Source organism: Thunnus albacares, chromosome 16 (assembly GCF_914725855.1).
Source record: "Thunnus albacares chromosome 16, fThuAlb1.1, whole genome shotgun sequence".
In the NCBI taxonomy this organism is placed as follows: domain Eukaryota; kingdom Metazoa; phylum Chordata; class Actinopteri; order Scombriformes; family Scombridae; genus Thunnus; species Thunnus albacares.
In genome coordinates, this window is record NC_058121.1 from 20,816,204 (window position 1) to 20,838,128 (window position 21,925).

Genomic DNA, 21,925 nt, shown 5'->3' on the forward strand with positions numbered 1-21,925 from the left:
GATCACAGCTCACATCACACACTGTGGGGAGCAAAGGTGGAGAGATGAGCTGAGTCACACTGAGGTAGGAAATATTTTTAAATTTCCTGCAGTGACCTAAGATGAGTGGCGTAGAAATACATACATGTGAGCACTGAGGAAAGAATGCCTCTGTGTCTGAATGTTTTGGCCCATGTTTGTGTGTGTCTGAACATGCATCACCCCGCTAATGACCTGATTTCTAAGCCTCTTTATATTCATACATGCAGGAAAAGAAGAATTCTGAACAGATCTGAATACTACTGGCACATTTTAAATAACTTTGACTGTCATGCTGCAATGTATTTTGACAAGCTCAGACAGATGTGTTACGTTTCTCATGCATGTGCAAATTCAGATTACAAACTTTTTTTTTTTTTTTTTTTTTTTTTTACATAGAGGCTGTATTTTTCTCTGCTGGAAAACCGAAATCAACACAAACCAGTGGAAAGCTCTGAATTTATTCATTACCATCTCTCAACCTGACAAAGTGGAGTAAAGCTGGACTAATGATGAGGCAGAATGTAAATGGGGAAACTAGTCTGCTGGGAGCAGCAGGACTGATCTATGAGTTTGCATGTGTTTTGCAACCTAATACGGCTTAAGCAGACACTTTCCTAGGGACAAAGTTACAGTATAAAGAAGCACATTAGGGAGCCAGGTTGTGTGTGTGTGTGTGTGTGTGTGTGTGTGTGTCTCACATTCCTAAGCGACAAGCTCGCCAAATGTGATTTATTTAGATAAATGTGAAACTATCAATACTATGATGACTGAGGAGGGAAGAAGCAAAACTCAGAGATTGCTCATCATCTTCCAATTGAAGTCTGAGAACAGTTTTGATCGCTTATAGGAAACAAACATTATTGCTGAACTCACTCTGCTCTCATCCCAAAGTTGAAAAAGGAGTTACAGAATAACAATCCTAAATTTTCAGTTTTACAGTCCCCATTGTCTGTAAGACTTTTCTGGATTGGTCGGGGACTCACCATCCATCTATATTTAGTGCTCGACCCCGAACCAGCTACCACATGTCAATAGATAAATGTACAATCATCATTAAGGCGTCATCACACCAGTGCAGTCGATCTGCGCTGGAATATGTGCTCCGAGAAATGTTCGGTGTTTTCTCTGGACCTCGGCTTTCCAAATGTACTTAGAACTTAAGAGGGGAAACAGGGATTGAGCAAAGGCTTAGTACAGCTTCGCAGCTCATTTTTGCTCTAAGCTCGGTTGAGCCTTGCTTTCCTCTGGATTCTGCTCTACAAAAGACAGACACATTTTGTCAGACTGGACCCGTAATCGCCTGGAATATGTCGAACTATTTTTTTTTTTTTTTTGCCTTTGTTATTATGTCTAAACTTTGCCTCTTTTAACATTTTCTTTTTGAAAGTGTTGTTAAAGGAATAACAGTTATGTTTCTTCAGAGGTTGAGAGACAGTACATTAGTATTGAAGTGTATTCAAAATTTGCACAACTCTCATAAAGCTTTGATTTTTAGAGAGGGGGGAAGACTTGACTGTCAATTAATTTTTCTCTTTAAATATGACAGGCTGCTGTACAAAAGAAACCTACAGAAGTTTTTAACTAGGATTTGTGTTGTACAGCTGGCAAAAGTGTTGACAGCCATGCTAGTGTCTCTGTGAGCCTGAACTTTGGCACAACAATGCCTTGAGCTATTTTTTTTTTTTTTTTTTTTTTTTGTGATCAATTATTTATTGTATAAATAAAAAGACACCAAACACAACACAAAACTGGACAGATCTGGAGAGACGAAACAGATGCAAACCAGTACATGGCAACAGTATACAGAAAGTCGCCCCCTCCCCGGCCCCACCCACAAACAAGCACTGAACACAACAACACAAAATAGTGGAAAATACTAAAAAAACAAAACAAAACATTACCCTGTTCCCCATCCATCATCACTAAGAACCTAGACCGTATTTCATGGTAAGGAGCAAAAGCAAGACCCTAAAATTTTAGGGGAAATACATACATATATGCATGTGGATATGTCCATAACTTCCATACAATAACAAAAGAAAATGCAGCCACAATACAAAACAACTACCAGTAATTCATGCAGTTTCAAGGAAATGTTTGATTTTTTCCAGCAACTCTGCCCAACAAGTAATGTTTTGGGGTTTTGATGCTTTTAACCTGCACAGGAGAGCTCTAGTTGGGCAATCTCTCCGTATGACAAGAGCCATTCTTTTATCGATAACAAATGTGGAGGTTTTCAGCGGCCGACCACAATCCTTTTAGCTGCAGTGAGCCCAGCAAGGAGGAAACATCTGTTCTGTATGTTAAGCTCCAGTGCCGAGGTATCATCGAGGAGTAATAGGAGGAGCCTTGAGCTAAATGATAAGTAAATATGTTTACCATATTCACAATCATAGTGTAGTGTGTTAGCATGCTAACAGTTGCTGCTTATCATTGCTTATTAGCACTAAAATACAGCTGAGGCTGATGGGTATTTTGACCAAAGTTTTGGACAAGTTTCAGATTTAAGATAGTAGAAATGGATGGGAAGTAAGGAGATCACCAAAGTCATATTGATTCATTGTCTTGGAACTTAAGTAACTATCTGTATATAATCTGGTGCTGATCCATCCAGACAGTGTTGAGATGCAAAGGATGTCCTGGAAATCCACTGAGACATATGGAAGACAAAAAATGTCACCCTGTGGTGCAGCAGGAAAAGTCAAGTCATTCTACAGTTGTGGGTACATTATATGTCCATTGATGATAATTATATTTTTAGATATATTTTTACTATTGTCTTCAAAAATACCACTTTTTATGTATTAAGAGAAAGCATGTCATAATATCATTTAGCTTGAAATTGTAATGATGTTCTTAAATTGACAGTTTTTGCTTTTCTGTTGAGTGGGTCTTGGTTTCAAAATCATGAATAAATACCATTAAAGTCAACTATCTAATTTTTTATTTATTTCAAAATTCCAAAGGTTAAAGAAAAACAGTTTTTAAATTGATTTACACATTTTAATCAAATAGCTTAGTGTGTTGGTGTTAATGTTATTGAAAAAGTAAATACTTAAGCCTTGCATCTAGCAGATATATTAACTTGAACCGCTGATTATTTTATTGAGAAAGCATATTATTTCTGTAACTTTTCATTGAAGTGGTGGACTGACCAACATCGCCATGACGCTAACATGGCTGAAAACCCCACAAGCTAAGTGGTGCATGGGGGCATATTTCTTTTGGCTTGATAAAATCATCTTGTATGTATCATTTCAGATATGAAAGTACCATGCTACTCAAGAGGAACATGACTGCAGTGAGTAACACTTAAATTATCACAAGGTGGTGTAATTAATTTTACTTTTTGGGGAGTGTAATTAACCACTTTTATAGCACCGTTAGTGCTATAAAAAGACGCAGTGCAGAATATGATCAGAAGACTCAGATTCTCTTGAGATCCTTTTATATTCAATTTATACCTTATAAATTATACCTTAATTTCAATTACATTTTGATTCCCTGTCTGCTGTAGAGCCTGAAACTGGCAAAATGTGCTGGATTATCAGACGAGACAAATACAACCAGGTGCATCAATATGTGCAATGTATGTACAGCTTCGTTTTATTAAAATAATGCTGACATTTCAGCCATATCTGTTATTCCTCAGAGCATCAATATATTTTGTTCAGTTTATGTTAGCGTTAGCTTGCTAGCTAAAATGCTTCAACTACTCTTACAAAAATTTTATACTTCTATACCTGGATGCAGAACATATACATAGATAATTAACATTATGAGCACCAGCTGGTGTAGTTTTATGATGCACCATGTGCTCAAGTTAGCTTAAGCTAGCAGCTAGCTGAAATGGCTGCTTAGTGTGTTATGCTAAAAGTTTTTTTTCAGGTAAACTAGCCACATAGCCCTCTTAATACATAATGAGCATTAGGAAAATTGGAAATGTGTGAGGAAAGTAGATAAATGCTTAAATGTGTTGCAAAACAAAACAAACCAAAAAAAAAGTCAAATGTAGGAGTTGAAATATAATAAGCTAGTGAAAGATAAATAATAAATAGCAAAATAAATTAAGTTTTAATAGATTTCATAAATTAATTGTAGGTTAAAGGAAAACTATAAAGCTTTTCTTTTCACGCTCTATTTTAATTATTTCACCAACAGTGTTTTATTGATGTATTCGTCATATTTTTTTTTGGTTCATCTGAAAACCTTTAACATTTTGTCAGATTTGGGGCTCCGTACCTGCCAGCACATTCAGTGATGTTAAAGCTCTTCAAGTGTAGGTTTACATTACACCACCTTACCTTCCCAAAGGTACTGCACAAACTCTCAAAACATGTGGCTCAGACAAGATTATGTACAACTTAGAGAAATGTTTACACAGCAGGTACTGTGTTTGCACCTTTGAAGTCTAGCAGTAAATTAAAAGAAGGCATTTCTCTCTCCTGTGGCTTTAGGTTGTTTTCTACAATGAAGGATTTTAGGAAAAAGCAGAAGATATACCAGTGGGAGTAGCTGGAGTCTCGGCTGCTGCACAGCAAACACTTCACTGTGAAATAAAGGAAGTGTGCTTATAAAAACCAGACATTTAGCTGCATGGGGATTTATTTGTAGTGCATATACTTCCTTCACATTTAATAAAAAATAGACATCTATGTGTGCTTATATATCTTTTTACAAATATGTATGTACTGCATAAAAAAAAAGAGAAAGTAATAAAGAAAATTGGTCAATACATTAAAAGTCGTGGTAAAGATGTCACATTTTCATGATGAAGACAACACAGTATATTAGTAAAAAAAATGCATATTGTTCAAAAGGCACCAGAGCTCTCATTGAGTTCTGTTTATGTAGAGTTAATTTTCATTTTTAGCACAAACACATTGGCATGATAATAAGGTTACAGATGACTCATAAGGTAAACAATATTTGAAAAATTTGTTGAGCAGGTAAATGTTGTAACAACTGCAAAAAAAATGTAAAATCAGTGAAAAACAATTTTGGTTAAAATCTTTTAAAAATCCCTTTAAATACATTCAATTCAGGCTTGTATAAATAACATTTCAAACACTTTACAGTATACTCTCCTTTTACAGTGTCAAAACTTATATTCCCTCCGTCGAAGCATTTCTAAAAGTTGGCTAGGAAATCTCAGTCTTATCCTTTAGCTCCTTTAGCACCTTCAGTGATTGCCTGGTTGAGGTAGTGGAGGAGGATTAGTGTTGAGTGCAAGGCCTCCAAAAATGGTCAAGTTGCTCTTCGTTCTGGCTGAGCACCAGGCAGGTAGAATCAGCTGTAAGCACCGAGTGTTTGGGTTTGTAGAGATACAGATAAAGGTTCACTTGAGGTTGAGCTAATCTGTGACAGGTTTGGCCCTGTTGACTGATGAGTCACCAAAGTCTGAAGTGGTCAGGCGTTTGTGTGGGGCTGCGGCAAAGAGGAAAGCAAAACAACAGAGAAGAAAGGAAAAACAATGAATATATTCCCAGTTTATCATTGTCACAAATGCTGGAATACTACATTCCTTTCTATTTTATGAATCTATTCTATCTATAAAAATCTATTCCATATTAACAAGTAGTACTAAATATGAGTAGCACTACCTTTTACTGCTAAAGGCATGAATACAGTACATGTGATAATTGCATTGTATATTAACACTGGGTTTAAATAGCCATCGGCATGTTTTGGCCGCCACAAATCCTGGAGACACAATGTGACAGAAAGTACAGTCCTCTCACACTGTGCCAAATATCTGTAAGCAGCTTAGGAAACTACAAGTGATTTTGGCTGTGAGCCACTGGCAGTAATACAGACAGACACACTTCCAGAGCATCGATGGAAACTTTAGTCAAGTTGAACTCTAGGCGCCATGATGAAATACTGAATGGAAATGTGACAGTGCTCAAAGACTACCATGGTGAAATTGATCATATATAATCCCGTATTTCATGCCTTTAGCTTTATTATGATACACTGTAATGTGGAATTGGGCAATATTGAGACAAATACAAAGCTAAATATATCCATTTCCAAAAGTATACCTGCTGACATAAGATGGTGGAAGTGAAATAAAAATGTTATTCTAAAAAAAGTGAATTCATATAAAAACATTCTTTTCAGATAATCTAACAATACAGAAAAACACGACTAGCATTACACCATCCATTTGATAAGCTGTCAGAGAAGACTTTTTGGAGCTTGATTATACAAATACTCACAAAGAGTGTCAGATCTCAGAGAGCTGCTAAGGAATGTGCTGGAGCCTTTGATGGAAGAAGAAAGAGCAGCCAGTCTCAGGCTCCTGGAAGTGGCGTCCAACTTCTCATCCTGGAAGACAGGAGGACATATACTAACTGACACGACTAAAAGTCTGCAGCCATGCTAGCAACTGTGAGGCTATAACATGCGTCACACATGAGAAGATACAATTGTTGGATGGGTGAAAAAAAGGGACAGAAGAGTTATTTTTACAACTCTACCACAAATGAACCAAAAATGTAAATCTTTGAGTACATGCAAATCAAATCACAAAGTGCCATTCTAGTCCTAGAATGGCAACTCAGATTCAGCTTGTCAGGCTCGACCCTACATTCAACCTTCAGTTCATGTACTTGTCTGTGTCCCATGTTACCATGGTAACTTATTTACATGTTAATCATGTCATGCTAATATTTGGCATGTAACATTTCTGCCTCATTGAAGTCATATGGAGATAACCATATTTTCCTTTTTTTTGTGGACCGCAACAGCTGTACAAACCAGAATGTTTGTCCATCAATGAGTCACTGACTGACTAACTGATTGATTGGCTGAAGTTGGCTAAAGGCTGCTGAAGCTTGGGACAGCCAAGTATCCCAGAATGCATTTTTGCACCAAATGCCACGATGGCAGAGACTGTGAGTCAGGCCAAAATCTGTTGCAAGTTTCTCTGTAGGACTGTTTATATGTCACTTAATTAAGTTATAATATTTTTGCAGGTGAGAAAGTAACCATTTAGATTCCCAATATGTAGTCAGTCTATCCAAATAAAGCCTATTTGGAAATTTGCTCCAAAGTTTTCGGAGATGTGAGGAGCCGCTGGCCGGGTGTCAGAAGGTCATCTCAGCTGCTAGCAGCCCGACCCCTGAGACGACCAGCCGGTCAACATCTGTCATCATCCTGGGGCAGAGCTGGACTGGCCTTTGCCAGACTGCCCCTAAAATCTATCAACCACCTAGAAATACTGCAGCTAGGGTTCTTACAAGGATTAGAAAATATGACCACTTTCCCCTGTTCTCGCCTCATTGCACTGATTACCTGTGGTTTTTAGAATTGATTTTAACATTTTACTGCTTGTTTTTAAATTACTGGACAGCCTTGCCCCATCTTACATCATCAACCTTCTTATCTCTTACACCCTTGTTCGTTCTCTTAGATCTGGAGACCATCTGTTGCTCTAAGTCCCCAGGGTAAAGCTTGAAATAAAGGGCTAGTGGGGCATTTGCTGTTAGGGCTCCTCAATTGTGGAATAACTTTCCTTTGGAAATGAGACAAGCAACCCCAGTGTCCTCTTTTAAAACTCTTTTTTTATATCATGGTGATTAATTAGAGTTTATTTTCCTTCTGTTTGTTTGTTTTATGCTTTCACTCACTTATTTATTCTTAAGATTTTTCATTATTTTCCATTTCCATTTCTTATTGATTTGTAACATTTTAATATGTAATTGCATTGTGTATTTGTATCTGTGAAGCACTTTGTAAACTTTTGAAAAGTTAAGGGCTGCCTGATCACTATAATAACTTGGAGTCTAAAATAACGTGGAGTCTATTAATTGATTTCTGATTTATACCTCTTAAAATACCATTACAATAGTCCAACCATGAGGAAATAACAGTGTGAATGATAGTTTGAGTGTCATTGAAACTCAGTGGATCGTATCCAAGCAATATGTTAAGATGGTAGAGGCATGACTGGGTAAACTTGTCAGTGTGTTTCTCAGAGGTTAGTGTCAAAGAGCACACCTGGGCTTCTGACAGTTGGTTTAACATGAATTAATAGATGACCAAGAGAGGACTTGATACTAGACAATTTGTAACACTGGAGAGGTTTGAAATCTCGGTACGCTTTACTGGGAGATATAGCTGTGTGTCATCAGCGTAGCAGTGGAATGAAATTTTATGTTCATGTATAATGTGGCCAAGTGGGAGCATATATAGTGAAAATAAAACCGGTCCTAGTATTGACCCCTGAGGGACTCCACGATTTACTGAAGAGTGAGGGGAGATATGTTCACCAATAGAAACAAAAAAAATCTGATTTGTCAAATGAGAACAAAACCACTTGAAAGCCATCCCAGATAAACCAACCATGTGCTACAGCCTCTAGCAGCCTAGCAGTACAAAAATGTAACATTCATCAGTATCAGCCATTCTTAAAAGTTAATTTGTCATACTAATAAGCAGTCTCAGTACTGTGATGCTGTCTAAAACCTGACTGAATTTTTCCAAAAATGTTGTTTTGTCTCAACACTTTGAGGAGTTGTAGGCAACCTGTCTTCTTGTGGAGTTTTGAAATTGCTCTGTAATTGCTGCATTCTGATGGATCGAGGCCGGATTTTTTAATGAGTGGTTTCACACAAGTTGTCTTCAAATATTCTGGGCTGCAGCCAAAGGATAAAGAACTGTTAATTATTGAGACCAACCAAGGGGCAGTCTTATCTAGTATATCGCAGAGAAATTTAGGGGTCATTATATCAACAGGGCTTATGAAGCGTTTGAGGTGTAACACAGTGATCATAACTTCATTTAGAGAGACAGGCATATAACTTGATAAAAATAGCATGGTTGGGGCAGGGGGCATCAATTAAAGAATCAGGAGCCATAATTTTTGATTGTATCTCACTGATTTTATCATTAAAAAAGGTTAAAGATCTAAGACAGTCCCCACTAGTTGACTTACACTGATTAAAACTTACAGGATTTAAAAGATGGTCCACAGTGTTAAAAAGAGCTCTGGGGCTGTGCTTATTAGTATGAATTGAAACAGAAAAAAAAGTTGGCCCCTGCATTCCTAACCTGCTCATTAAAAGACATCATCAACTCTTTCATTTGTTGATAATGTATCTGAAAAGCCTCGTCTTCCTCCACCTCCGTTCCAGCCTTCTACATTCTCTTTCATGAGTCAATGTCATTATTAATACAGGGTGCCAATCCTGTACTATGTTTAATTCTTGTCTTAAAAGGTGCAACAGAATCTAAAGTGGATGTACAAAGGAGGTTGAAGTCATTTATCAGCTTGTCTGTGTCTGAAAAATTGGGTATAGTATTGCTGGCAGGCAAAAATGGATGAAAATTTTGAAACAGTTTCCTCATTGAAAGTATGTGAGCGTATTGAGTCTTGTTTACCGTGTCACTTTGGAAAATACTATCAAATAAATACATAAGTGACCAGATATGTGCATGTCAATTAAATGTATGGGGCCAATACTCATACCATAAGTAAACACCAGGTCCCAAGCACACCTGTGGTTATTTATAGGCTCAAGAACAGGTTGTTGTAAATCAAATTAATTAACTGTTAAGAAACTCTGTGACAAATAAATCAGAAGGGTTGTCAACATGGATATTAATATCACCAGCTACAATAATTCTATCACAAGTAAGATGATGGATGGATGGATGATAAAAAAAAAATTGAGAATTCAGGTTAAAAATCTGATATAGAGAGTGAAGGTTGCAAATTTAATTTTAAAAACAAGTATCTCAAAACTACAGACATCAGTCACATTTATGGTGTAGCATTTGAATGGTTTGTGAAACACTGCAGCTAAACTTCCACTATGCCCATTTAATCTGGGCTGACTGAAACAATCATAAAATGGGGGGCATAGTTCACCAACCTGACAGTCATCCCCAGTTTGCAACCATGCAAGATAAAATCATTTAAAATAAGTCTTGCTAGAGAGAGCTCTAACATTAAAAAGACCGAGCTTAACTGAGGTAGACAGAAGTAAAAAAGAAATTGTACAGTGCAAATCAACGCTTAATAAATTAGATGACACAGCAGATCTTGAAGGCCTAGCACAAAACTTCCTGTTGCTAATCTTGACCGGGATATTAAGAATGTCAACAGGGGGTCCGAGTCCGGTAGAAAATGTACTACTGTTAAAATAACTAATTTCATAGGGACTAGGACCTGGGGGACATCAATCTTTGAGAGACTGTTGAAGAAGCATGGGCAGGTGACTATGTGGGTCGCTTGAGCAGCCCGTTATACAAAAACAAGAGGCTCTCATGTCTTTTCCTCCCTTGATGTCACCAAACATAAAACCTCTTGTTTAGACAGGGTTGTTTGGAAAAATAAGCCACACAAGGTAAAAAAAGGAGGTTGATGTCTCTAACAGAGGGAGGTCTTAACATTTTAGACTTTTCCTCATTCAACCATATTACCAAGATTTCTGGATCAAAAGATTTCTAAAAGATCCAGATTGCATGTGGAATATTACCCCTAACTTTCTGATTAAAAAAGAAGGTGGTCATAACTTGTTATTAATGTGCTCTTATGCTGTCGGTAAACTTCCGGTAAGCTCTTATGTGTTCGTCTCTTTTTTAATGGAATAATGTCAATATCATGTATAGAAACAAATCATTATTTTTTGAAAATTGGTTTAACAACAACATTTTACTTGTAAAACGGCTTGAAGATTTGGAAATGAAGATTTTATAGAGAAATACAGTGTTCCTGTCTCCCAAAATGAGCATAGTACTGTAATTAATGCACTGTCAACTGACATTATATGCTTATCACATATACTCCTAGTATAGAAGACCAATGCTCTTTTTGTAATTGTATGGTGGAAACGCTGGAACATGTGTTTATTCAGTGTATACATGTGACAATGTTTTGGGCTGATTTTCAGTCAGGTCTTAATGTATATTTTTGTAAGGAAATTTTTTACCAAAAACATGATTTCTTATTAATATTCAACAATTCTAATTTCTCCAGCAATGAACAATATGTCATTAATTTGCTAATTTGCTTGTCATTAATTTTAAACAAAGTTTTGACCTAGTCTTGTTTTAAAAGCTTTTTGTGGGGCATTTTTGCCTTTATGGACAGCAACAGTTGAGAAACAGACTGTAAACATTGGGGAGAGAGAGGGGGTTCGACTTGTAACATAGGTCCCCCAACAAGAATCGAACTGGGAACGTTGCATTTGTATGGTATTCATCTTAACCTCTAAGCCACTGGATGCCCCCATATTTTCAAATTTTCAAATTCCATATAAATGTTACATGCCAAATGACATTATCAGCATGACATGATTAACATGTTAGGAAGTTACCATGTTAGTATGCCAACACTAGCATTCAGCTTGAAGCACACAGACAAGAAGGCTGAATGTAGGGCAGAGCCTGACAATCTCAATCTGACTTGTCCTAAAATGGCCCTCTTTCATTTGCATGTACTCTGGCACTCTGATATTTTTCTGACTTGGCATTAAATTATACAAAAATATCCTCCTCCTCCCTCACATCAACTGAAGTCCATCAATCGAGGAAACTATAACTGCTAAATTGGTAAATAAACACTATATTTATCCAATGCACAGGACCAACACAGCCTGTTTTACAGCTGCAGTGGTAGATAACTATTCATCCACTGTGTAAACTACACTCATTATTAGTGACACTGACAAATAATATCTTCAGCTGTTTGAAAACAATTCAACTCAAGATGGAACAATGGAAAAATTCAACAAATAGTTGATGAGATATTACATTAGTCTGTTAGTCTAAAGTGTGACAGACAACTGAGAACAACGTCCTCAAATTATAGCCACATCCCTGCTTGCATGGCTTAATTCAAACAATATAGAATTTCCATCCTGCAGTGCATCCGAGTGTGAACAGATATATCTTACAGTAATACACTTCACAGAGCACACAGAGGACGCAAAATCAAATTCAAAAGATCAAAAACAAGAGTTAAGGGTCAAAAATTGGCTATCTCCCAAAATGCTTGTTTGGACCAGTGTTTGATCCTGAGTGTTTTACAAAAATAATAAAATGCTCCATTTGGGAAGTGAGCGATTTGATACTCTCTATGAACTGTGTACTCTTGTGTGTGATACAAGCTGCTTCTGCAGACATTTATATTTGCCTGTGAAGTGTCGCATGCTGAACAGATATCTCCAAAAAAGTTTCTGATTCTATTGCAAGTACCGCCAAGTCACTGCCCAATGGTGAAGTTTTGACACATATTCTGGATGTATTTTATCCTGTGTATATCAATCATTAGCATAACAGATGACAGGACAAACATTGACCCAAAAATGAATCCTGTCTGAGTAGAGCTTTAGTAACTGGTGTTTCAAGCAAGGAGCCACTATTGCATTTGGTGTAGAAGCTGTTTGTTCTCGCTGGCATTGCTGACTTTGATCAAGATGGAAGTCTTGTAAAGACATTCCATCCATCCTTTTTCCTTAACAAACCCCGGGTGGACAGCTGCTATTAAGCTAATGCAATTGCCACTTATCACTCAACAAGGGAGTCATTTGGCAAACCAACGAGGTAATCTGGCAGATTAAAACCATTTAAAAAGTGACTGTATAGCTGTTTAGGGGAGGTTGCAAACTGCTGATAGCAATCAGTTGTCAACAATGATGTCTTGATGGCTCCCCTGACTGCTTTATAGCAGAGAAAATGACTGTAGCAATTATCAGTGACTGGTAAAATTCAGGTTTTGTTAGAGTGTACATTTGTGCCATTGCGTGAGCTTGTCCCACTCTGTCCATCCATGATGCATTACCAGCATGTGAAATTATTCATTTATTCATACAAGTTGCAAATTAGGTGTAGTGCACACACTGGCACCGATGTGGGCGAGCTAGACTCATAAATGGCTCTCAAAGTCAGGCTATCCTTATCCAAATGGCTGCTGTTTGAACAAAGCAGTGCAATTAGCGACTGAAATAGAAAAAGGGTGGGTTGTTGTTTGGTAGTACAGGCTCTTTTAAGGCATTATAAAGCTCATTTTTTGAGAGTACAGAAGAGAAACTGTCTGTGTGTGTGTGTGTGTGTGTGTGTTGTACCCTGCACTCTTGGATTCTGCTTTTGGACTCGTCCAGCTGGTGTTGCAGGTCCCAGACGATTTCTTTGTATTTGGAGTAGCGCTTCTCGACCATCTCCCTCTGCCGCTGTGACTCCTAGGGGCACAAAACGGAGGCTGTGTCAAAACCTGACCAGGAATGAGCCAGAAATGGTCATTAACCAGGCCCAAAGGAAAAAAAAATCCCTGTGCACAGAAAAAGTCTGCCCTCATATACAGTGATATAGTGGAACATGGAAATATGTACGTTATTCACACAGACCACAGTGGTTTTCAGCATTTCATGTGTTCATTTGACATGTCCTAATGTATATAAACAAGTCTGTCTCAATTTTCATGTTTAACTGCATCCAGGGTTGTTGTTTTGGGAAAATAAAACAGTAAAGAGAAAATTAAGTTGAACTAAGAGCATTCTTTGCCACTATACTTTCATACAAAAAAAATGTATCTAGGCTACAAGTGGAACCCACCTCCAAATCTTTGAAGTTTTCCATCAGGCATTGTTTCTCTGGAATTGACTCCAAGTGGTCCAAGGCTACTCTTGTGTTCTAGTAACCAGAAAACATGCATATATATATATATGCAAAATCAGTTGATATACATAGCAATCTAGCATTATCAGTGTCTAGATTAGTGTTTTTTGATATTAAATTCAGCCATTTAACTCTCGCCATTTAATTCTGCGACATCTACAGACATCACTACCCGTAAAGACACTTATCAGATAAGTCAACACAGCTCATATCATAAAGGCATTATAACACTATCATGTGTTTCAATGTAAATGTTTGAACAACAATCTATTGCTATAGTTTATATCTTGCGTTCCAATTTTAAAAGTAAGGACAAAACACCATATGTTGCCATGTGAGGGACAAGCATAAGGCACTACAATGCAACGACTCAATAGCAAATGGATACATGGGTAAATACCAGGGTAACATCCTCATTAACAGTCTCTTTCCCTCACGTGTCTTTTCCTCGTTCCTCAGCACCTCCCACTTAAAGCCCAGGAAAGATGAAAGGGAGAGATGCGAGGAAGAAATCAATGAGATATGCATTTAGTGAAATGGGAAATTATTCCCAGTCAAAGGGTCATCTGAAGCGATGATTACTGATGACGGCTACACAGCTGGATCAGCTGTCCGTGGGCTTTAACTGCTCTGTAGCGTCTACTGATGCCTTTGTATTTGCACAGATAACGGGATGTACTGGCCAGCTGAAACTGTTGGCACTATTATGTTTTATTAACATCCTCCCACATGACAGGATAGAATGTGAAATATGAGACTGTGCATATAAGAATATCTAATGTCCCTTAAAATCAACTTTATGATAACATATACGAACCACAAGCCTGTATTTAGACTGTTTGCAGGTCAGTCAAAAAGTCATTTTGTGAGTATATTTTACTGCTCAGATACTAAATCTACAATGTTGTAAACTCAGTGCCCGCAACTTATTAATAAACATCAAAACTATCACTGGCTCCACAACATTGCTTAAAGGTTACCCTGTGGAGTTACTGACCACTAGTAACTCTATGGAATGATGTGTTTATGAGGAAGGAAATGCATCTAACATGTTTGTTAGACCTCAAGCATAAACATGTGTTAGTGAGAAGCACTGAATTTAAACTCTGGACACTTTTAATACAATAGTTAGCTTGTCATGCCGTGCCTCCTTGTAGCTCTGAAGCTATGCTGGGGGTAGCATTTTAGCCATTTATTGTCAAAGCGTGGATTGTTTGGCACATACTGAACATATGGATTAAAGGTAAACAAGTGGTTTCTGCTACAGGAGTGTTGAGGAAGTTTCAACAAGCATTTTCGGCAGTGACTCTGGGTCACTGTTGGAATCTATAACTGTTCAATCTAAGCTGATTACAGCAGCCATCCGTTACAAAGCTTCCAGAGATCTTTCAAGTCTACAAGGAGTGAGCATTTCTTCCTTGGAAGATATATGTTTTTTGTAATTATTTTGTCATTTTTACCTTTATTGCAAAATTAGTTCTTGTTTTCTGCTCCCAATAGGCATGTCCATCTTAAAATGGGCATTGCTGAGAATCCAATCTATACAATCTCCATTCACTTTCTATGGATGCTATTACATTCACAACTGCTGTTACATGAATTTGAAAATGGCGTGCTCATCTGTCAAACCTGCATGCTAATAGGCATGATGTCATGCTGCCTGGTCAATAGACCGAATCACTGGGACGTCATGCTAACAACAACAGTCACTTCCGGATAGACGACTGGCAGTTGATTTGAATTGCAGAGATGTGTGAAACCGGCAAACGTGTTTATTTCTGTTGTCATTTTCAGCCGTAACTGTTTAAAGATATATAGTTAAACACAGTGTTCTGACCTATCTGACGTTTCTGCTGTACTTATTTTATGTACTGTGTTGCATTGCTAGCGTCTCTGATAATATGATAGTGAGAAGCTGCCTTATCACTTCTTTACTCATTTATACTTATAATTACTTTTACTACTTGTTGCTTATACTTATTTACATACGCTTCTTTGTTTACTTCTGTACTTGCTTAAACTGACATGTATTTGTGCTCCGCACCATTAAATTGTATGTACATGACGCATGGGTTTTCTACCCGAAAGTTATTGTAAACAAACGCTGTGATTGGTTATATTCAAGAGCTAATTGAGGACTTCAGTTAGACCACACTCTTTGATTAAGTAACTACTCCATTCTATTATTCTCTCCACTGTATGTTCAATAGCCTTCCCGTCCCCATTCAGATCAAGTATTTAAGCATCATAAGAACTGCTTGTTAAAAGGCGTCATGCTGATTGCTACCCTCAACGGCACACTGACATATAAGTAAGAATCTCTGGATGATCCCCTCCATCCGAGCTGAGTGGAAAGTGGGTCGATGCATCCTGCTGCTGTTGTTGGGGTAAGCAGAAATTATTTGGCTTGATGGTCCAAGGTACTTCCTCTTCTATCTCATGACAGCTAATTGAAGGTTGAAGTGACCAAGCGTACCACATAATTGTGATGGATGGACAGCGTCCGTTAGACAGCTTCATTTATTTATTTTTTCAAGCAAGTAAAAAGCGCTTGGGTCAATACAACCTTTCAGTAGTGCTAAGTAATTTCAGGCTGACATCTAATAGCTGATTAAGGATGTTAGTGGTGGACGTTAACAGTTTGGATGGTGAGGTCAATGCTGTATTGTCAGTACAGCTCGGTTCTTAACCCCATCAGCAAGACTTATGATGATTAACAGAGCTCTGAGCCTTGACTAAAGCAATCATTTCCAACTCTGTGTTAGCCTCTATGGGTTGCTAAACAAACATAACCTCAGGTGAACCTGCCTACACAGCTACATTGAATCACGCTGAAAGTCGACATGACTTCCAGTTTAACGACTCTAGGGTATGTCATAACTCCTGGCTTTCTAAACCAGAATATACATACCAATTGTCTTTATTTGATTAAAGCAATCAAACCTTACCATCTCCAGATCCAAAACACGGTCCTGTAAAGACACACAAACACAGCAGAAATTACTTTACATGCAAAAAAAGTAAGAACCAATGCCAAAGAAAGGCTTAAATTAACGAAATGAGGCAGAAAATGCTGCTGAGTTTACGAGACAGTGAGTCCAGATAACTGCTAAAAAATAGTAGATTAGCAGAGAGAAAACCAGTTAATGTGTGTGTGGGAGAAACATGACAGAAGAGAGGAGTAGAGTGTTCCAACAAATGGGTAACAAGGGAAGGAAATGCAGGGGCTAGAGAGAGTCTCTAGCAGACAACGGGCTTCTTATCACACAAACTGACACACACACACACAAAGACAAACCGCTCTCGCCGCTCATCCAGCTCCTGACTGATGTTCCCTCTTTAACGATGCATAAGTGATGCTATGCCTCTTATCTGCCACTCAAACACACACCTGCTTCCCTCCCAACCGGCTGCCTCCCCCCCTCTGGCTGTAATGTGTTGATGGTTTATAACAAAGGTACTTTCTTTTCCTCAGCCCAACCCAAACTCTTTTTTTTTTCTCCCCCCTTTTACTCATCTACATCCCTCACTCATCTGTCTTTACTCTCTACATCTCTCTCTCCTCATCCTTCATAATTAAAAGCTCGACTGGGTCTGAGAGGGTTGATTAATTGCGCACGAGCTCTGGCAGGTGCCATCATGCAGATGGGACCCCGGTATCCAACACACACACACACACACACGCACACACGCGTGCATTCAGAGAGGTACAGACAGTTTTGGAAAGAACGATTGCTTAGCAGACACTTTAGTGAGCATGTGTGTGCGCATGTGTTTTGCTGTTTTATAGTAAGTAAAGGGCCAGTGAGTTGCTGGGGGCCAGTCTACTCCAGACTAGGTGAGTTGGTGGCCTGCCAAGTGCGGATGCTGCGATACTGAAAGACAGAGACAAGGCCTCTGGTGGCTTTTAAACTCCAAGGCCTCGTGTCTGCAGTAATTAGCTACTTGTCCAAGCAAGGCTGCAAGGACTGTCAGGCCCAGGGCTGTGTACTAATGTGTGTAGCATTGCAACACAGAACTCAGACGAACAAAGCGCAGCAGTTACTCAAAAACAACCCAACAGATAAGCAAAGAAAAAAAAAACAAAACAAAAAAAAAACAACAATTTGAAGGCAATGTGGTGTATAAAAAAAATAATACCAGCTGTCTCTTCTTGGTCAGATGCATTTGAAATTAGGCCAGCTGGATATTAAAAATGTACTGTTTAAAGTGTAGGTTGACAATTGCAAGTGAATAGAAAAAAAGTTAGTTTTATGAAAATGTATAATGCTCACCTGAAGGCTCCTCATTTCTTCCTCCTTCCTGCGACTTCTCTCCAGCAGCTCTGCAAAGGAGAAGAGAAGTGTAAGAGTTGAGTTGGGATGGTGCTAGGATTATATATATATATATATATATATATATATATATATATATATATATGTATATATATATATATAAAACAAACTTATATAAGTATTGAAATTGAAGTAAATCAAGGCATATGTTGACTGTTCTCCATCATAGCAGATGTTTTTACTTTACCTCATGTTAAAAAGATTAAAGTGAACGATTAAAAGGAAAGATGTAATGCAGGATTATTTTCTTTTTCTTAATGCAAAGCTACTTAACTCTATTTAATTCAAGCATGACTTATATGAATTTGATCAGTGTATATGAAGTATGCACTGTGCAAGTGTATTGTGTAGGAAAATACACACGGGCTCAGAACCTGTAAATAACTTTTTAAAGTTAATTTAATTTATTAAAACAGTGTTTTTATTATGTGATGAATGCTACTCATTCCAATATGTTAAACAGTTTAAAACAATTTTTCTGCTTGTGGATTATTTTTACCCAAATAGGTTGAAGAAAGACAAATTCTGATTCTGTTGTTGATTACGGCATCAAATTGTTTTAATTACAATCGCTGATTGATTTAGAGGAATAACTGATTTTATTTAAACAGCAGAGTTTTATTGAAGTCCCCCTCCATTCAAAAATGTGTTTTGCTTCTTGTTCCTTCACTTAGATGTTTGAGCTTCACTCTGCAGGCAACAGGAGGATGTTTTCACATTCGTCTACTGTAGGGGGAAAGTTTTTCTGTGCTCACCTTAAATCAGAGTTTAACGCATCTACATACGAGCATCATTTGTGACATCACAACTAGTTTGGAGCCAATCGTGGATCAGTATGCAACTTAGACAAGTGTGATGATGAAGAGACAACTTGTATCAGACTTTAAACTTTGGAACTGAAAGATATGTATCATAGCATCTTATTTTTCCAATGAGGCAGAAGGAGGAGATGTCATTCTAAGGATTTTAACGAGGTAATTGAACTTATATCGTTGAAAAAAAAAAAAAAGTATTTGACACAAATTATCATTCAAAGCAGAGTAATTTTATATATCTTAAAACATGCCTGGAGGGGATCCTTAAGCAAATGCCACAATATTTACACGTTTAAACCTTGTACTAACTTTTAATAAAATGATGTCAAGACATTATATGAATAATGAAACATTATGAAATATAATCAGAGAGTATGGATTGGGTTGGAATAATATTTACTTCAACTGTTGCACTATTTATGACGGCTTGAAACACGGCTCAGCCAATCGGAGCGCAGCATCATTCGTAACGTTAGACACTGATACGAACCGTAATATACTGATCAAAGAACGTCTCATTATGCATTTCTGAAAGCACTCAGCTCAACAGCTTAGAAATGCCTCGGCAAACATATTACTGCAATTGCTTCTTTGCTTGTCTCACCCTCTGTCTCAAAGGGTGCCCCCAAGTTCAATATCCAGTTGCCTGGGGATGAATGCATCTCCATCTCTTCATGCACACATGTAAACAAACACACACCCTAGCCGGCCTGCTAGACAGGAATACTTGGAAATAAAAACAACAAACACCATTTCTGACTACACAACAGACTTCCAGTGTCTCCACTCCTCCTCTGGATTCAGATAACTGGGGAAAATCTAGTCTACAGGCAGCAGAAGAAAGAGAAAAATGCTATTTTCTGACTCACACACAGTGTCACATCTGATCTAAAACACTGGGTAGGTCCTGTAATACAAGAGCTACTAATGTATACTCATGGAAGTGAAAATCTGCGTTCAAGAGGAAAAGACCAAATCACATCACTGGACGAGAGATGAAAGGTCTGACACAAAATAGTGACACAGACTGCAATTGCAATCGAACAATAATACATTAACTTATTATCAGACTGCTGGCATTGATAGCTAATCTTCTGAGATGAGCTGTTAAGTAGGTTTAGGAAAAATAAACCTCATAACGTTACAATTTGCAGTTTGATGGAATCGATGGCAGAAATGAGAAAAACACAATCAGCTGTGATGGGAAAGGTTAACAAACACATAATTAGTATTTGCCACACTGCTTGGTTGACAGTATTGCTGCGAATGCCTCATGTTATTAGTAATCTGTGTCAGCCACTGTACACAATACTGCATGTATTCATGCATGATAGGGATTTGTCAGTTTTGTCTTGCTCTGCAACAATACATCAAGAGAATCACTGAGCAACCACATTACTGACAAGCCGTATTCAAGGCAGAGTTGATAAAATTTTAATTCCCACGGCTTCAACTCAAATAACCAGATCTTGTAGCTGTTGCGACACATTAACAGACACACAGATTACTCCTAGGTCTAATTACTAAAGAGACCATATCAGTGCTTCTGCCTGCAGTTAAGACAAGACTACTTCTGTCAAAAGGCTGACTGGGTCCAAAGATAGAGTGAACTATGTGGGTCCAAATGGGGTCTAGAGATGAGGCTGTATCATCAGATTGCTTATCTGAATGGTGCAATTACAACTATAGCCAAAAAGCATACAGTCAAATGACAGACAGTTGATTGTCTCAATACAGGTCCTCCATCTCCCTGTCCACATCTTACTACAACTCTATCCACGGCCTCACTGTGTCTTTTAACTCTTCGTTCTGTTAATGGAACACAAATTAGGCCGATTCCCCCTGTATTGTTTAGAGGAAGTGCTGAAATCAAGTTGTTCTTCCTCGGGCAGTTACGGCTCATTAGAAGGAATTCAGTCAAAAATGGGACTGTGGACGGGAAAAAAACAAGTCTATTTCCCATAGAAGTCTCAGTGTTGGTTCTCAAACATTTGTAATCATAAACAGACACACCCGTGTGCACAATCTGAAAAAACAACAATGCATCAGATACTGGCGCAGACACACACACACACACAGCTATTTTCACAAGCGTTCATTACAATACAACACACAAAAACTCTTCAGGAACAAAAACCCTTCAGTAATATGAAGGCATTGAATTAGTTATTACTCTTGGTGTGATTATATGTAAATGAGAGAAAGAGAAAACAGGAAGTCGGTGTCTGTCAGTATCAATCAATAGGAATAGGAATAGTAAACAACATTTTCATTAAGAGCTGGCTACGGTACTATTCACGCCCTGTCATTGTAAATTCTACAGACATGGACAACCGAAGGATTTCTTATCCGAGGCTCTTATTATCAAGTATTAGCTGCCTAATAAAGAATACAGAACCTTATTAGTCTCGCATTATGCCGTGCTGTTTCATGTAGCGAGGGTATGTGACTCACTGGCATAGTCTGATGACATCAGTGCCACTGTTTACGTGTGAAAAAAAAAAAAATCAACACGCATCCACACCCCCCAAAAAAACATACTCTCACTTGCCTCAAAAGTGTGAGTGTGATCAACATTGAATTTTTTTTTTCACAACTGAATACTCTTTGTGTACCTTTCTTTTCAGTGCTGAAGGAGTGCAGCAGCTTCTCCTGTTGGTCCAGGCGCTGCAGGAGAGCCCCTTGTTCTGAGTCCCGGTTCTGCCTGAGGGCCTTCAACTGATCCCTGGTCTGCTGATGCTGCTTCCTCAGGCTCTGTTCTCTTATGTCGCGCTCCCGCACCTCCTCACACAGCCAGCGTAGCTTAGTCTGATTTGTAAAATATGCACAAAGACACATACAAATTGTATTTGATAGTGGTGGAGGATAGGCTAGGTAGGTTTCAGTTCTCGTCTTAACATCTTACATATAGCGCTCACACGCTCATCTCTGTTGTAGAAATCTGCACACTAATCAATGCCAAGGACATCACATATGAATCTGATATAAGAAAATCACAATCACATGCAAAGTGCTCTCATAAAAATTCACATTTTAATTCCTCTTTCTGCTCTTGTACCGTCCGAGCTGCGAGTTTCTGTCTTTCTGAAAATCTCATCTTAAATTTGAACACATAATAAAGTCTAGCAT

At 38.1% G+C, this 21,925-nt stretch overlaps 1 protein-coding gene and 1 long non-coding RNA gene across 2 annotated transcripts in view; one reads left to right on the forward strand and one right to left on the reverse strand.

Moving 5' to 3' along the window:
- Positions 1 to 1,918: 1,918 nt before the first annotated feature.
- On the forward strand, positions 1,919 to 4,767 carry LOC122999798. The gene is made up of 3 exons (XR_006407832.1): positions 1,919 to 2,740; positions 3,283 to 3,322; positions 4,479 to 4,767. It is a non-coding gene; the product is annotated as an uncharacterized LOC122999798 (long non-coding RNA).
- The window catches only part of LOC122999797 (centrosomal protein of 128 kDa-like), a 43,123-nt gene continuing 25,806 nt past the window's right edge, over positions 4,609 to 21,925 (reverse strand). The window contains exons 19-25 of the mRNA XM_044377040.1: positions 21,412 to 21,604; positions 17,922 to 17,971; positions 16,596 to 16,619; positions 13,585 to 13,662; positions 13,098 to 13,211; positions 6,243 to 6,351; positions 4,609 to 5,448 (exon numbers count right to left, since the gene is read on the reverse strand). Of these exons, the coding sequence (XP_044232975.1) occupies positions 5,375 to 5,448; positions 6,243 to 6,351; positions 13,098 to 13,211; positions 13,585 to 13,662; positions 16,596 to 16,619; positions 17,922 to 17,971; positions 21,412 to 21,604 (642 nt within the window). The 3' untranslated portion in view covers positions 4,609 to 5,374. The remainder of the gene's footprint in view (positions 5,449 to 6,242; positions 6,352 to 13,097; positions 13,212 to 13,584; positions 13,663 to 16,595; positions 16,620 to 17,921; positions 17,972 to 21,411; positions 21,605 to 21,925) is intronic.